The sequence below is a fragment of the Dreissena polymorpha genome, chromosome 5, assembly GCF_020536995.1.
Source record: "Dreissena polymorpha isolate Duluth1 chromosome 5, UMN_Dpol_1.0, whole genome shotgun sequence".
Classification (NCBI taxonomy): Eukaryota; Metazoa; Mollusca; class Bivalvia; order Myida; family Dreissenidae; genus Dreissena; species Dreissena polymorpha.
Genome location: NC_068359.1, coordinates 51,869,860 through 51,887,304, shown reverse-complemented (window position 1 = coordinate 51,887,304; position 17,445 = coordinate 51,869,860). Strand labels below are relative to the sequence as shown.

General features: G+C 35.9%; 3 protein-coding genes across 44 annotated transcripts in view; 1 reads left to right on the top strand and 2 right to left on the bottom strand.

Annotated features, from left to right (window-relative positions):
- LOC127881984 (EF-hand domain-containing protein D2-like) overlaps positions 1 to 17,445 on the top strand; it is a 188,951-nt gene that overhangs the window by 19,155 nt on the left and 152,351 nt on the right. The gene's annotated exons all lie outside the window — the stretch shown is intronic.
- LOC127881980 (lysophospholipid acyltransferase 5-like) overlaps positions 4,114 to 17,445 on the bottom strand; it is a 152,184-nt gene continuing 138,852 nt past the window's right edge. For 8 of the 40 annotated variants that reach the window (XM_052430270.1, XM_052430277.1, XM_052430280.1 and 5 more), the window contains 3 exons: positions 7,188 to 7,245; positions 6,956 to 7,129; positions 4,114 to 6,894 (listed from right to left, as the gene is read on the bottom strand). The gene's annotated coding sequence lies outside the window, so the exon portion shown is untranslated. Of the gene's footprint in view, positions 6,895 to 6,947; positions 7,130 to 7,187; positions 7,304 to 17,445 lie in introns of all 40 variants that reach the window. The other 32 variants (XM_052430295.1, XM_052430303.1, XM_052430302.1 and 29 more) reach the window with 17 other exon arrangements.
- Positions 7,737 to 17,445, bottom strand: part of LOC127881982 (lysophospholipid acyltransferase 5-like) — a 47,349-nt gene continuing 37,640 nt past the window's right edge. Inside the window, exons 9-13 of the mRNA XM_052430322.1 lie at positions 15,540 to 15,706; positions 14,972 to 15,119; positions 14,324 to 14,482; positions 9,166 to 9,287; positions 7,737 to 8,094 (exon numbers count right to left, since the gene is read on the bottom strand). Coding sequence (XP_052286282.1) covers positions 8,061 to 8,094; positions 9,166 to 9,287; positions 14,324 to 14,482; positions 14,972 to 15,119; positions 15,540 to 15,706 — 630 coding nt within the window. The 3' untranslated portion in view covers positions 7,737 to 8,060. The remainder of the gene's footprint in view (positions 8,095 to 9,165; positions 9,288 to 14,323; positions 14,483 to 14,971; positions 15,120 to 15,539; positions 15,707 to 17,445) is intronic.

The window sequence follows — 17,445 nt, the reverse complement described above, 5'->3', positions numbered from 1 at the left end:
GCCCAACGCAAACATGTATGGTTGTGGTTTGTCCGACCTCTCGGAGACGTGATGTAGAAAAGTGGACAAATTTCACAATTTGAGGGTCCATCATGTGTGTATAAAGATAACTTATACTGCCTTGCTATATAAGCCAGCTTTTATAGATACCTGGTAGTGTCTGCCTGATTTGGAGGTCCCAAATTTAATGCCCATCATGGGCGGGGATTTTTCTAGCTTGGATACATAATTTGCACTCACTTAATATGGTGAGGGAATGAATGGTCTATTGACCATACCTATCCTCAAACACACAGACCACCAATACACTGGTGCATAGAAATATACTCCCAGAGCCTCCCTATCGGAAAAGTGGGCTGAATGCATGTGTGGTGTTCCAGATAAGCATGTTCAATCAGCACAGGCTGAAAGGGATGACACTTTCCGCTTTTATGGTATTTTTTGTTCAAATGTTCTTGCAAAATTCAAGTTTGGCGGAAAGTGTCATCCCTGATTTGCCTGTGCGGAGGACACTTTATGCATTTGCATTTTTCCCCTGTTTTCTTTTAAGGGGGGCAAAACAATAATTAAAGCTTATCACTTCTAGAGTAACTATGCTCTGCAATGCTCCCCTATAAAACAGAGTGTCTAGGATCTTTTAAAATACCGCAACAAATAAAAAGTCAAACATGATCTTACATTATTGCATATAAATTTTTTAAGTGAACATTTGAGTCGTGTTCTGAGAAAACTGGGCCTAATTCATGTGCGTGAAGTGTCGTCCCAGATTAGCCTGTGCAGTCTGCTCAGGCTAATCTGGGACGACACTTTTTACGCACATGAAGTACGCCCAATTTTCTCAGAACGCGACTCATTAAAATAAACTAAAGCAATAACCAACAACATATGATTAAATAGACCAGTCACTGTCTTGGGTGAAATATACCCCACATAGACCAGTCACTGTCCTGGGTGAAATATACCCCACATAGACCAGTCACTGTCCTGGGTGAAATATAACCCACATAGACCAGTCACTGTCCTGGGTGAAATATACCCCACATAGACCAGTCACTGTCCTGGGTGAAATATACCCCACATAGACCAGTCACTGTCCTGGGTGAAATATACCCCACATAGACCAGTCACTGTCCTGGGTGAAACATACCCCACATAGACCAGTCACTGTCCTGGGTGAAACATACCCCACATAGACCAGTCACTGTCCTGGGTGAAACATACCCCACATAGACCAGTCACTGTCCAGGGTGAAACATACCCCACATAGACCAGTCACTGTCCTGGGTGAAATATACCCCACATAGACCAGTCACTGTCCTGGGTGAAATATACCCCACATAGACCAGTCACTGTCCTGGGTGAAATATACCCCACATAGACCAGTCACTGTCCTGGGTGAAATATACCCCACATAGACCAGTCACTGTCCTGGGTGAAATATACCCCACATAGACCAGTCACTGTCCTGGGTGAAATATACCCCACATAGACCAGTCACTGTCCTGGGTGAAATATACCCCACATAGACCAGTCACTGTCCTGGGTGAAATATACCCCACATAGACCAGTCACTGTCCTGGGTGAAATATACCCCACATAGACCAGTCACTGTCCTGGGTGAAATATACCCCACATAGACCAGTCACTGTCCTGGGTGAAATATACCCCACATAGACCAGTCACTGTCCTGGGTGAAATATACCCCACATAGACCAGTCACTGTCCTCCGTGAAATATACCCCACATAGACCAGTCACTGTCCTCCGTGAAATATACACCACATAGACCAGTCACTGGCCTGGGTGAAATATACCCCACAAAAAATTGTCTTTTCTGTGGGCATAGGCTGCTAAGTTTATAGAACTAGTTATGGGAAAATGGGATTGAATGCATGTGCATAAAGTATTGTCCCAGATTAGCCTGTGCAGTCCACTAATAAGGTCTATCAAAAAGGACACTTTCTGCCTTAACTGGATTTTGGCTAACAGACTAATTTCCTTTAAACATAAAAATACAATAACAGCGGAAAGTGTTGTCCCCCTATTAGCCAGTGAGAACTGCAAAGGTAATCTTGAACAACAGACACGCATGCATTGAAGGGGCCTTTTCACACATTTTGGCATGCATTTAAGTTTGTCATTAAATGCTTTAGATTGATAAATGTAAACATTGGATCAAAAAAGCTCCAGTAAAAAATCAAGAATAAAATTTTAAAAAGACAAGAGGGCCAAGATGGCCCTAGTTCGCTCACTTGAGAGTAGTCGGTTCATTCAATCTTTACCTAATGTCAAACTTGACCTAGATATTGACCAGACAAACATCCTGGTCAGGTTTTATCATTATTGAACCAAAACTCTGGCGTAGGGAGTGTTTGTTTTTGTAAGATTTGAAATGAAACAATATTTTGAGTTGACCCCCCTTACCAAACAACAAACTTTGCTTACAAGGATTTTGTATGATATAATGAAAATTTGGACAATCTAAGGGCAATAATTATGGCATTTATTATGTGATTTTGCTCATCATCAAACTTGACTGAGATCTTTCAGCAACTTTGATAAAGAATGCTTGAGAAATGTGAATGCTAGAGTGTTTTCAAACCAAATGTGGACGGTCGGACAGCGGACAAAGACCAATTCCAAAACCTCACCTGAGCAATCAGGTGAGCTAAAAAGTGTGTTTCACCGATCTGAGCCATTTTTCAACTTGTATAAGAAATCAATAAAACCAATGTATTGACTAAATTTCACAATGATTAGGCAAAATATGTGACTTCTATAGTGTTCGATTACAAGGTTTCTCTATAAAGTCACATAAGGAAAACTGCCCCACCCCCCTGGCAGCCATGTTTATTGACCCATCGGGACCATTTGCAAACTCATCTGAGATATATATTAAACCAATCTTTTCACCAAGTTTCATGATGATTGGGCAAAAAATGTGACTTCTAGTGTTCACAAGCTTTTTTTTTACTATAAATATAAGAAAACTGCCCCCCCCCCCCCCTGGCAGCCATGTTATTCAACTGACCGGAACCATTTTCCAACTAAACTCTCGTATCAAAGAAACAAATGTTCTGACCAAATTTCATGAAAATTGGGCAAAAAATAAGACTTCTAGTGTTCACATGTTTTCAATATACATGTATACATATAGAGAAAAATGCCCTGCCCACTGGCAGCCATGTTTTTTCACCGATCTGGACCATTTTCGAACTCGTCCGACATATCATTAAGACAGACATTTAGACAAAGTTACATGAAGATTGGGAATTAAATGTGACTTCAAAAGTGTTTACAAGTTTTTTCTTTTTTTTGACCTAGTGACCTAGTTTTTGACCCGGCATGACCCAGTTTCAAACTCGATCAAGATTTCATTGGGACAAAGCTTCTGACCAAGTTTCATGAAGATCAGCCAATAAATGTGGCCTCTAGTGTGTTTACGAACAAATGTTAACGGACGGACAGGCGGACTGACGGACGACGGACAAAGACCGGTCACAAAAGCTCACCTAAGCAATCAGGTGAGCTAAAAAAAAAAGCAACCCTCAACAGGACTTGGACCACTGACCCCTGGCGTCCTGGAGTAAAAGTCTACCATTTAGACCACTCTGCAATCCATGCTCATACAATGAAAGATGTATTTTATACTTTATATAAGCAATCCTCGTAGTTTCACAAAATATAATTATAATTTTCAGGTTTTTAAATCATCAAAAGATGCATATAATGGCTTTTTTAGAGCATGGTAACTGTTGGTAACTGTTCAGTATTACTGTTTCCTCACAAATATAATAACAACAACGAAAATTTGTGAATCTGAAACAACTTTTTTTAAATTTTGTCAATTAATTGAAACGTGAAAAGGCCCCTTTAAGCACTGTTTTTGTGGAGCAAATGTATTTAATGCACATCCCCTCAATTAGATCTACCAACCGCGAGTTTCAAGTGGATTATCTCTTTAAGTTTACCTCTGGACTAAAAATTTACAATAACTCTAAAATTATTGCAGAAAGTGATATATGGTCCTTATACCCACATTCCATCATTCAGATTAATATACCAATAATGTTTCAATTTTTTAGGGTTTATGTTTAATACAACAAACTTCTTTTTTGTGTAATGTAGCTTTTATTTGCCTCCATACATAACAAATTGTTAGTTTACATGTTAATTTGTTAGTATATAATATGATTTCCTTTAACAATTGTTCAACTTGCTTAATAATATATGATAGGTATTGCTATAATAGAGGTAGATAAAATCCATATATTAAAGAAACAAAAATAATAATCACACAATAAATAACCAAGGACTCCCAACACCTCAACCAGTTTTGATTACACAGGTGAATCAATTTGGATCCATTGTCCCCACTTAAATATTACTGCAATAAAAACTCAAACCCCATGGTCTCACACCCTAAAACAACCCGGCTGCAATTAACCCTTTACCACTTAGATACGTATTTTTACACATGTGTGGTCCCTTAAAAAGTTAGATTTAATTTAAGACCTTTCTTACTAAATTCAAGTTTTAAAGGCTTCATTTTCCACCCTTATATACTGATGAGCAGCAAACAGCCAAACACCTGAAAAGGCTGTGAGTTACTCGCAGGCTGTTCTGGTTTTATGCTGTTTTTCATAGCCATTTTCACTTTGCTTCTTAGTGGGTTAGGGTTAATATGTGCCCTGCTCTTTAAAAAGGGGGTTTAATATGTGCATAAAGTGTTGTCTCAGTTTAGCCTGTGCAGTGCACACAGGCTAATCAGGGTCAACACTTTCATGATAATTTTCATTAAAGGAAGGTCTCTTTTTAGCAAAAATTAAGTTTAGGCAAAAAAGTCTCGTCCCCAATAAGCCTGTGCAGTAACTCGCAGCCTGTTCAGATTTTATGCTGTTTGATGCTCATCAGTTATCTAAAGGTTTTGAAATGAAGCCTTTAAAACGTGATTCTAGAAATGGGTGTAAAGATTATTGTGAATTTAAGAAGATTTTGTAAGGGACTACATACACATCAACATGCGTTTATAAGGGATGCGTTTATAAGGGATGCGTTTATAAGGGATGCGTTTATAAGGGTTTATAAGGGATGCGTTTATAAGGGATGCGTTTATAAGGGATGGGTTTATAAGGGATGCGTTTATATGGGATGCAATTATAAGGGATGCGTTTATAAGGGATGCGTTTATAAGGGATGCAATTATAAGGGATGCGTTTATAAGGGATGCGTTTATAAGAGGTAAAGGGTTAAGTTGACTGATAATGTGGCACTTAATATGCAATTTTAGTTAAATACTAACTATTGTTTGTGGTTGTTTTGTTTATGTATCCATTGTATTAAGCAGTGCACTTGATTACGTTCGATTTCAGAAATATAATTTAATTAGACAAAAATAAAATTAGTATAATCACCATATGCATGATATTATTTTATACTAGCAGTATTGATTTAAGTTCACACATAACACTGATATAATAACAAAGAAACTTTAAAAACACAACAACTTTTTATTTTAAGTCATAAGGAAGTAACAATTTAGATGGAACAATGAATTGATATGAATATTCAGATGGAACAATGAATTGATATGAACATTCAGATGGAACAATGAATTGATATGAACATTCAGATTGAACAATGAATTGATATGAACATTCAGATGGAACAATGAATTGATATGAACATTCAGATGGAACAATGAATTGATATGAACATTCAGATGGAACAATGAATTGATATGAACATTCAGATGGAACAATGAATTGATATGAACATTCAGATGGAACAATGAATTGATATGAACATTATTATTTTATCAATCACAATGTAACCTGTTACAAGGAAATGTAACTCTATCCACTGTGTTAATTAAACATATAAATTTACGTATTAATTATAACGTGTTTTTTTTCAATAACTGGATATTCATTTGCAAATAAAAGAAACAATTTGAATGGGAAGTGTTACAATAAGCACTTGGGGGCCTGCATTATAATAAATGTGTATCTAAAAAACATACTTCAAAAATCCAATCAAATTACAATTCCCAAGAATTGGCAAGAATTGCTCCATGCATGTGTATGTTCAATCTAAAATACCTATGACCTGACTTCAAAATCTATAATATTTAATCTACCACAACCTGCAACATGTTTTATACAAACAATGAAGGAAAATAAGTGTTGGTCGATCAGCGACAAACCATGGCCGGAGCCTATGTCGTAAAATTAGTAAGCACCGGAATGTCAAACGTTGGTTATGACGGCAATAACCAACACTTCGCATGAAGTTATTTCTCAAACAAATTTTATATTCTGGTATTATTAAAAATATTTTGTATAATTTACATAGTTTGCTTTTTCACATGACAAAAATCTGTCAGTAATCAGTTTTGTACCCAGAAGGCCTTTCAAGAACATTAAGAAAATGGATTTAAATGCAACAAAAGATTTGCACATTTACTTAATAATTGATAACACCAGAAAATTGATATTGTTAACCGAAACTGTGTAACATCAACAAGAAACAAGAAATTAATACACAACACAAACAGATATCTACGTAATTTACAGTAGAATTGAAGATTTGAGTGTTTAAAATGAAAACTTGCCTCAATTTAATCGTATTATATCAGACATGTTAGTCTAACAAACTGAGGTCATAGCACCCCACAATCACTATATGTACATGTAATGATTGTACTCTCTAACAAACTGACCTCATAGCACCCCACAATCACTATATGTACATGTAATGATTGTACTCTCTAAACTGACCTCATAGCACCCCACAATCACTATATGGTCATGTAATGATTGTACTCTCTAAACTGACCTCATAGCACCCCACAATTACTATATGTACATGTAATGATTGTACTCTCTAAACTGACCTCATAGCACCCCACAATCACTATATGGTCATGTAATGATTGTACTCTCTAACAAACTGACCTCATAGCACCCCACAATCACTATATGTACATGTAATGATTGTACTCTCTAAACTGACCTCATAGCACCCCACAATCACTATATGGTCATGTAATGATTGTACTCTCTAAACTGACCTCATAGCACCCCACAATTACTATATGTACATGTAATGATTGTACTCTCTAAACTGACCTCATAGCATCCAACAATCACTATATGTACGTGTAATGATTGTACTCTTTAAACTGACCTCATAGCACCCCACAATCACTATATGTACATGTAATGATTGTACTCTCTAAACTGACCTCATAGCATCCAACAATCACTATATGTACATGTAATGACTGTACTCTCTAAACTGACCTCATAGCACCCCACAATCACTATATGTACATGTAATGATTGTACTCTCTAAATAATGACATTACACCATGGACTTTCAATCGAATCTCGCTCATGGAATCATCAATGCAAACAACAAATGCAATAAAGAACAGATCGCAAACATTGTAAATAATTAAATTGAATCACACTACCATGCGGTGGTGAAAATGGGAATATAGCAACAACATAAAAAGCAACTTTGTTATTGCAAAAATAAAATCATCTAATTCATAAACCATAATTATGCAAACAATGAACACAATCTGTAAACTTTACAGATCTATATGGATAAGCACCTTAAACACTAGGATCAATTTGATCCATGCTATGGGAATACAGGTCTTAATGAATGTCCGTAAAGTGTCGTCCCAGATTAGTCTGTGCAGTCCGTACAGGCGTATCATGGACCACATTGAATTAAGCCCCATTTTCCCTGAGCAAGGCTCACTTGGAATGTAAGAGCAATCCCAGAGACAAATCTAGAGAATAAGTGATCCTCGTCCCCAGAAAACAGGGCTTTATGCATGTGTGTAAAGTGTCTTTCCAGATTATCCTGTGCAGTCTTTCCAGCATACAAGATTCCTTCAAACGAAAAATACCATAAACGCGTGTTTTTCGCTGATTGTCCATTATGTGTTGCACAGGCTAATCTTGGGTGACCTTATACGCACAACCATTAAGTTGCTCAGTGGAACATGGACGTGTCTCTGCTCTCTGTTTTATCCGTCTCCAGGTCCTACTTACTCTTCTTACTCTCTTCTTTAGATTTTCTGAAAATATTTGAAAATCAAAGATTTTACTTACAGATTTTACTTATTTCGTCTCAATAAAAATAACAATTATTTGTGTTGAGAAACATCATGCACTACGGACAGAATCATAGAGTTTTTAATGTAAAGTTTAACTCTCAATTTGTTGAATATATTTAACAACGTGCAGTGTTTTTACCAATTCAATTTCAAATAACAAAAAGAGGAGCACTAAGGTGCTGGTCTAAGACCAAAAGTAATTTAAATGTTCTGAGATGGTAATGTTTCATTTCAGTCATATACAGAAAACAGCTACCCTACCCCCATGAGCTCTTATTCATTTGAACAAAAGTTATTCCGATAAAATATCATTGGAACCAATGTGTTGAGCAAGTTTCATTATCATTGGGCAAAAATGTGACGTGAAGAGTGTTCATTAGGCCTGTTTTTCAATGGACCAGAATCTTTATCAAACTTGGCACAGATATCATAAGAACAAATGTTCGAAGCAAGTTTCATTTTGATTGGGCAAACAATTGAATTCTAGATTGTTTACAATGAGTCACTACAGCCATATTAGTACAACTTCTCAACACACTGGCAGCCAAGTTTTAAACTGGAATCAAACCATTTGTGTACTTCACCTAGATATAATTTAAGCAAAATTGTTCTGAACCAGTTTCATGAAGATTGTAAAAAAAATAATCTAAGTTTTACATAGATCAAGTGTTCAAAAGGTGAGCAAAAAAGACAAAACTGTTAATTTTTGTACAGAACAGATGAAATACTAGACTATAAAAAAACGGAGAAAAAGCTATTTTTGGTATTATTACAGCATGGACATCTCGAGACTGACTTAAAGGTAGGAAAGGTGTGACACAGACACCTTGATCATAAAGGACAGGTGTGACACAGAAGCCATGATCATACGCAACAGATGTGACACTATGTTGTTTTTATGGAAATGTCTTCTAACTAAAAAATGATGAGAAAGTGTTGTCCCAAAGTAGCCTATGCGGACTGCACCGGCTAATCTGGGACGACACTCAGTTTTCGCTTAACCAGGTTGGTTTGAACTGCTAGTTTTCTTACTGTGTAGGTACACCGTTGATGCTGGATTTCCCAGGGGTCTTGAGCGAGGATTTCACCATCACGCAGAACAGCGGCAGCACCAAGAACACAACATGGCCGACGTACGAGATGGATGAGTAGACCTGTAGGAGTGAACGAGTCCAGTGTGTTAAATATGCTTACTAGCTTACTAGGAACAGGAAAGACAGTGGGTCTACAACTTGGAGTATCTAATAATCATTGCTTTCCACAGGAAACATTTGAGGGGTTGGGGTGGGGGGCAGTCCCCTCTGTAAAAAATAAAAATATTTTTACATTTAATTATGATGTTTTTTGGTGCCTGGTGACTCTTCAAGAAAAATGCTATAAAGTCATGGATAATGACAATTGCTTTATTGTTTTATCAATTTCATTCACTCATAGATACACGTTATCCCGACCTGATTGCTTCCCCAACGCGTCTGTATCAACCCGACTCTATCGATTACTACATACTTATTTCTTTTCACAGGCACGCGGCATTATTTTATACCCCCTCCCTCTGCTACCCCTCTCAACCCAGCTGCTACCCTCTCCCCAAACCCTTCACATTGTCCTTTCATTATACAAAATATCAAAACTAAGCAAAAGTTAGTCAAAAAAAAATTTTTTGGTAAAAAATATTTTATTTTTTGTTTTTTCGACTAACTTTTTTCGGCGTAAGCTGTATTAAGCCAGCTTTTCACCCTGACTTGACCTTTGTAAGTATCCAATAATATGCAAATAAAATTTCCCGCGGCTAGGTACGAATGAATACACTTCATTTATTCCATTGGCTGATTTGAGTATAACACCAGAACATTGGAAACATATCCGCGTCTTTGTAACACTGTTTTACTGCATGAAACAATTTTATCTCTAATGAAAAGGCTCAATAGATAGAACAGTTTTACAATCATTTTTCGACATAAATACAGTTTGTGCGTTCACCTTTTATTTTCAGAGAATTACCAGCGCAAAAGCGTTTATACTAAAGGCTATATTCTCATATTTAGTACTTACTTGCATTGCATTTCAACCCGCGAAAGTCAGAGTTTATATACAGTTCATCACCGGAGTTCGCAGAAGGGGTTGCGACCTTTTCATTGAAGGACAAAATTGGAATCTATGCTATTTTTGTCTGATGGAGTAAATAGTTCGCTTAGTCGCTTTATCAATATTTTAGGCACAGCTGTTGCCTTGGTCGAGTACAGTTGGCGTAAACAAGCCGTCGTTTCAGCAGCAGAATTGTTACCTAACTTTAATGCATTGCATTCCAATCCGCAAGGTATCAAGGTCAGTTTGCGGTCAGTTGCAAAAATCTTTATATAAACGCCGTCTCGTAAACTTTGTGCACTTGAAGTCTGTTTTGATCAGAAAGATACTAAATAAAGATATTCGGCAATATTATTGTGGTATGCCAATCATCGATTTTTAATATGTTTTCAACATTTGCATGATAAGGACCAATTTCGATAAAATTAATTAGAAATATTTATCCATTTTGACCAGTTTATTAAGCATGAGCACAATAATTCACTATACTATAATTATGCAATTAAATAAGATTCGAGTATTGCCGGCTGACCTATATGCACTCGTTTATTTTCATGTTTCTTGTGTTTTTCTATTCTGTAAATATAGACATCTGAGTAAAAATATCACATAAAGCAAAATAAGCCACGAAATCTGGCGCAACACCCCGTAATTGATTTGCTTGTGATGTAGCTAAGAACTGCGCAGAAAAAAGGCATCCGCTACTTTTTATCTCATAGAGATAACTTTTGATCGTTCATAAACATCGACCACAATCAACGCCGTATATCTTTTTTAAAGATATTTCTTGTTTGTTTTGATATTTTGTATAACAAATTGACATTTTTTAAGATTTTGAGAGGGGGGTAGCAGAGTGGAATGGTTAATAACTAATGCTGAGCGCCTGTGCTTCTTTTCCCATCGCATATCATTACCCGATAATACTGTAGTTTCCATTTTCAAAGCAAACTCTGGTAAATATTGAGAATAAAAGTTCTAAAGAATTTCAAACAAAAACATTCGCCTTTTTTCTTAAGCAAAAAATAATTTTTGGCACATGAGAGTACTTAAAGATTTAATGAAATAAAGTCCAATCGGGACTTCCAACTCAGCACACATACATCCTCTGACTTGCTGTTCGGGTATTTATACAATAAATACACCCACACTTTTCATGTCACGTTGTACATGTCTGCATAGTTCTTGCCCCCTTTTTTTTAGACAAAAGGCTCAGAACAAATACATGAACTGTTTATTTGAAGCTATAATATTTTTTTTTTTGCGGTAAAATTTAAATTCAGAAGCATGGTACGGATCAAATTAAATTATGCTTATTTTAGAATTTAACAAAACATTTTAGCTATGTGTAATGGATTCAATTTAAATTTGTTAAAACACTTTACGAGTCAAATAAATGATTTTACCATAGTATTCATGCAATGCAAAATTTCCACGAGAATAATACCTGGTTGCCATCATCAGTATTCTATCTAAGTAACTTGCAATGATTTGATCAGTGAAGTTTAAACCTAGGGACCGATGGGTGTGGAAGTTGACACGCACAAAAAACTGTCACAAAACCACACACTTATGGCAATTACGCCATTTGTTGTCTGCATATTTTTACTGCAGGTATTGCATGCCTACGTGCGCTGTTGCTCTGCTGATAATTGTTTGTTGTTTTGTGAATATTTTGAAATCTTTTAATTCATGCACATAACACACAACTAGAAAATAGGCAAAGACAAAAACAAACAATCGAAATGTCAGATTACAGTTATAAATCCATTCAGTTAGACATTCAGTGTTGATTTTGAAACAACATAACAACTTGTAATGTATTTTAAAGTTTATGAGGTCCTTCTGTGTCTTAGGCAGATGTAGTCGAAGACCGAGTGATTAATTATCTTAAAATACCAATGAAAGTTGAAATGAATGTTAAATATAATTTGAATAGTAGGTCAATATGAGGTCAAGTGATGTGCGTGGGTTGTAAGTGTTCATAGATAGGATTCATTCAAGTATCAAAGTTTTGTAGCAAGCGGTATTAATATAAAGTTAAAACACTTCATTTGAGGTAAACCAATAATTAAACCTTCTGAATTAGTCTAAGTTTTAACGTAGGTCAATAAAATGCTGAAAATGAGTTCAGGTGATTGGAGAGTGGTGAAGTGTTCAAAGACATCATCTATGCAATCATCAAAGCTTTGAAGGCAACATTTTGGTGTTAAAAAAAACATATTAGTTAGGGTAAATCAAGTATTTTCTAGGGATGGCAAAATTATTTGAATATTCCATTGAATGGTCAGTATTCGAATAACATAATTGATATTCGCATATTCGCAATTTTATAAAAAAACAAGATGTGTTTGTGAAACACAATGTCCCCCTATATGATGTTTGATATTGTAGGATGACCTTGACCTTGTGAAGGATGACCTTGACCTCGACCTTTCACCACTCAAAATGTGCATCTCCATGAGATACACATGCATGCCAAATATCAAGTTGCTATCTTCAATATTGCAAAAGTATTCATAAAATAAGCGATTTGGGCCACATATATTTGACCTCTGACCTTGAAGGATGACCTTGACCTTTCACCACTCAAAATGAGCAGCTCCATGAGATGCACATGCATGCCAAATATCAAGTTGCTATCTTCAATATTGCAAAAGTATTCATAAAATGAGCGATTTTGGCCACATATAATTGACCTCTGACCTTGAAGGATGACCTTGACCTTTCACCACTCAAAATGTGCATCTCCATGAGATACACATGCATGCCAAATATCAAGTTGCTATCTTCAATATTGCAAAAGTATTCATAAAATGAGCGATTTTGGCCACATATATTTGACCTCTGACCTTGAAGGATGACCTTGACCTTGACCTTTCACCACTCAAAATGAGCATCTTCATGAGATACACATGCATGCCAAATATGAAGTTGCTATCTTCAATATAGCAAAAGTTATTGCAAAATGTTAAAGTTGGCGCAAACAGACAGACAGACCAACAGACAGACAGGGCAAAAACAATATGTCCCCCACTACTATAGTGGGGGACATAAAAATCAAACGTAATTGCCCTTATATTTAATGGCTTACTAATTGGCACCCGAAATCATTAGGGATTAACATGTTTGATGTGACATGCTTCATGTCAAACTGTTAACGCGGCCCGTATCAGCATTGATTGCGCAACGCAATATACACACTCTAAGAAAGGCCCCGAACTGTTGTTTGTCAATGGGGTGCCAATTAACGGCTTCAATTGACTGGCGAATAATAATTTAGTTTATGTGATCACAGTATGAACAGCCATTAAAATGTGTGAATTACTCAAATTGCGCAATGCAACGTACATTATATCGTTATTTTAAAATTTCAAATAAAAAATAAAATTATATGACATGATGTTTTTCCTTTTATCTGTTCTTGAATATTTGGTTTACATTGCATGCCATATTGATATGTTGCTTAATATTAACGTACATGCTATCGTTACTTCTATTTGTGCCCGATTGCAGTATCGGTCATAGTATTAGCCGACAGCGATACAACTGTTCAATTTCAACGTTAATAAACAGCCTTGTATTTAGCAAACGGATAGAACTTACAAAACAAAAAAAGTTAACACAGAACAAGTTCAACTCTTTTTGATATCATTCCCCTAAATAGGCTTTTTCAAAGTTTGTTTTTACAATTAAGCTACATTTTCTTTCTATTTCTCAACACAACCATTGTATATTCAATTGTATTTCTGTGTCAATTTATATTTAATATCCCTACTGAATACGAAACTGGGTAATAGAAGTTAAATAAATCCAGCATTTGTATGCGAATATTCGAATATTGGATTGAATGGATTTGCAAATATTAAAATACTGATATAGGTATTCGATGCCATCCCTAGTATTTTCACATTCTGATTTGGTCATGTTCCAAATAATTGTTGAAAGAATGAGTGATATTAAACAAAATATGTCATTTCAGGTTAATATATTAGGGTCAGACACTAGACAGAGAGAAAGAAGTTGCTTGTGATTCCAATATACACCACTTTCCTTTGTTACGGGTGGAGTGTAATTGACTTTGCCTAACAGAATTATCCTCCCTTACCTGGCTATACCGATGCCATTTAAGATGCACAAAGCTGACAAGTGCATAGCTGAGAAAGAACTGCATGCATATCTTCTTCACCAGCCAGACCAGGGGAGACAACACCGGCAGTGAAAGAATTTTAGAGGTGGCCGGCAATAATCTCAAAACACTCGATAACTGAAATGGTGACATGAATCTCGAAATACTCTGTATATGAGATAACATTACTTTGACAGGGTAAAACTATGTCTACTTTGTGCACAGTTTAATTGAAAGGCCTGAATTTAAGGTGAGAAACATAACAAAGTATTCATCTTAAAAAGTGAGTTTGCAATGCAAGAAGCAAAACATAGTGTATAGACCTGAACTGGAGTTTGCATTTTGTGTTTTACCAGTTAACGAATAGTTAAGCATGGTAAAGAGTGAAAAGCATTTATTGTAAGAGTGTATCACAAATAAACAGAAAAGTGTAGTGAACTTCAAACATTGACCTAATTTACCCTAACGGACTTAAATAATACATGTATGAACTGATAACCAACCAGAGTATCTCCGTAGTGCATGAAAAACTGTTAAATACTTTGCTAAAACAGCGTGATCTTAAAACTCTTAAATACTCTTAAGATGCTCCTAAGAGGGTTAATAATTCAGGAGAATGGGATATACCTGTGTCTCTCCATTCACCATAATGAACTCCAGGAAGAAGTTCATATAGTATCCCGAGTGAAGACCGTGCCATATGGCCAGGTACAGAAGTGTTACTGACTGTGATGCCTGTACACTGCCCAGGAACTTTAATCTTTTGAAAATGTACCTGAAACAAGAAACAAACTTCTGAGGCAAGAAAATGGCTACATTGTTGTTTCTTTGCCTGGTTCAGTACATGTTTTTATTGATAGGTTCTGAGTGTAAAACAGGCTGAAATATACATGTATTCAATTGAGTTCAAGTATTAATATAAACTTCTTTTTTTTGATAAGGTACTAGTAAGTTTTTTATTTTTAGTCTGAAAATACATCTGACAATTTTTGTCTGATCAATGATTTACTGATAGTTACAGCAGTTTGGCAGTGAACTAATGCAAATTCATGGTTTACAACCTTTCTTTGATAAAAAAACCAACACAAACAATAACAAAACATCAACAGTTATAAAATACCCTCTTCAAGACTTAACTCCACATTAATTTTATTAACTCTCAAATCATTAAACTTTGTAACTGTTCCCTACTTACCGAGCCATCCATGTATTTGTGCACACGTTGAAACCCACAATCACCTCTTTAAATGTGGATGCTGATTCGAGGACATACAGTTTTGTGTTGGAGCACCCGTCCCACAGCATGTTACCATTCACGTCTTTACCATTGTATGTGAGACCCGTCAATATACAACTACCCTCCTGCAGTCAACAAACTTTGACATGTTACCATTCATGTCTTTACCATTGTATGTGAGACCCGTCAATATACAATTACTCTCCTGCAGTCAACAAACTTTGACATGTTAACATTCATGTCTTTACCATTGTATGTGAGACCCGTCAACATACAAATACCCTCCTGCAGTCAACAAACTTTGACATGTTACCATTCATGTCTTTACCATTGTGTGTGAGACCCGTCAATATACAACTACCCTCCTGCAGTCAACAAACTTTGACATGTTACCATTCATGTCTTTACCATTGTGTGTGAGACCCGTCAATATATAACTACCCTCCTGCAGTCAACAAACTTCAGTGATGATGTTTGAGTTTGGAATTAAAGTTATATTTTATTTAGAATTGAGCCGCATTCTGGGAAAACATGGCTTATTGTGTGGGTATAAAGAATAGTCCTATATTAGCCTGTGCAGTCCACACAGGCTAATCAGGAACAACAATTTCCACTTTATGATTTTATTTTTTGTTAAGCTAGCCACCTCTAAAATTCAGTCTAAGCTGACAGCGTGGACCCTTATCAGGGGAGACACTTAATACATATGCATTAAACACAGTTTTCCCAGGGCGGGGTTCAATTATTTATTATTTATTTTATGCTTTCTGATGGTTTATAGAGAAATATCCATGCATTACAACTGATATACCACTGCATCAAACATGAAAAAAGACAGTGAAAATTATCAATAATTTTCATTGTTTGACCAGAACTATTTTTAGGAATCTATGGTGTCCCCATTGTGACCCCCCCCCCCCCCAAATCTGTTATCTGTTATCTCTATATCTTCTGCAACAGTATATTTGAACCGTCAAGAAAACTCGTGTCGTCGAATGTAGCTTTTCCACCACCATATGTTAATAAGCACCAGTTTACATGATTACACATATATTCTTTACACTTTTTTCAGACGCTTGTTTTGTTTCCAAATGTTACCAAGGGAAACTACTCTGCATTTAATGTTTATAAAAAACATATGGATACACTTTTCTTGAACATACATGAAATAACATTTCAGGGCGCACAATCGGGAATTTTATTGTCTGGAATGGCAAAACAGAATATTTTGTTGGATTTTGTGGAATATTGATTTTAATTCACTCATGATCATAGAAAAAACATTTTTTCATTAGTGATTTTGCCAATCGTGTAAAGATAATTTTCCATGATCACTTGTGAATTAAAATCAATATTCCACCAAAGCCAACAAATATCCTCTATAAAATTCATTTTCTTGAGACCCATCAAAATGCAGCTACCATATCCAAATGACAACAAGCATTATCAATGAGCATGTTTCATACAGCCCAAAGGCATTCCCGTGAGACCACAAACTGTTCCAATCATTTGTTCTTTGTAAACTGGTAAACAAGATTCACATGAGGGAAACTGCTTTCAATGTAAACTAATCTTTTTTTCACAATTTTTGAAATGGAGCCGGGTCCATTTGCATTAGCAAAAATCAAGTCGATCTGACTTAAATTGGGAAATTAGTATTGTTAATTTCTTGCTAACAACTGCTTTAAAATTGAGTAAAATTAAATGTTGAGTCTTTTTGGTGTTTCATTATTTTTAATGAAACCTTCAATTGGGAATTTGCAGATCTTATTTTGGAAAAATATAAACTGTTGTCCATTAGGAAAGGGGTCCGCTATCAGATCCAGATTTGATTGAAAAAAAAACACACACTGTAAACTGGATT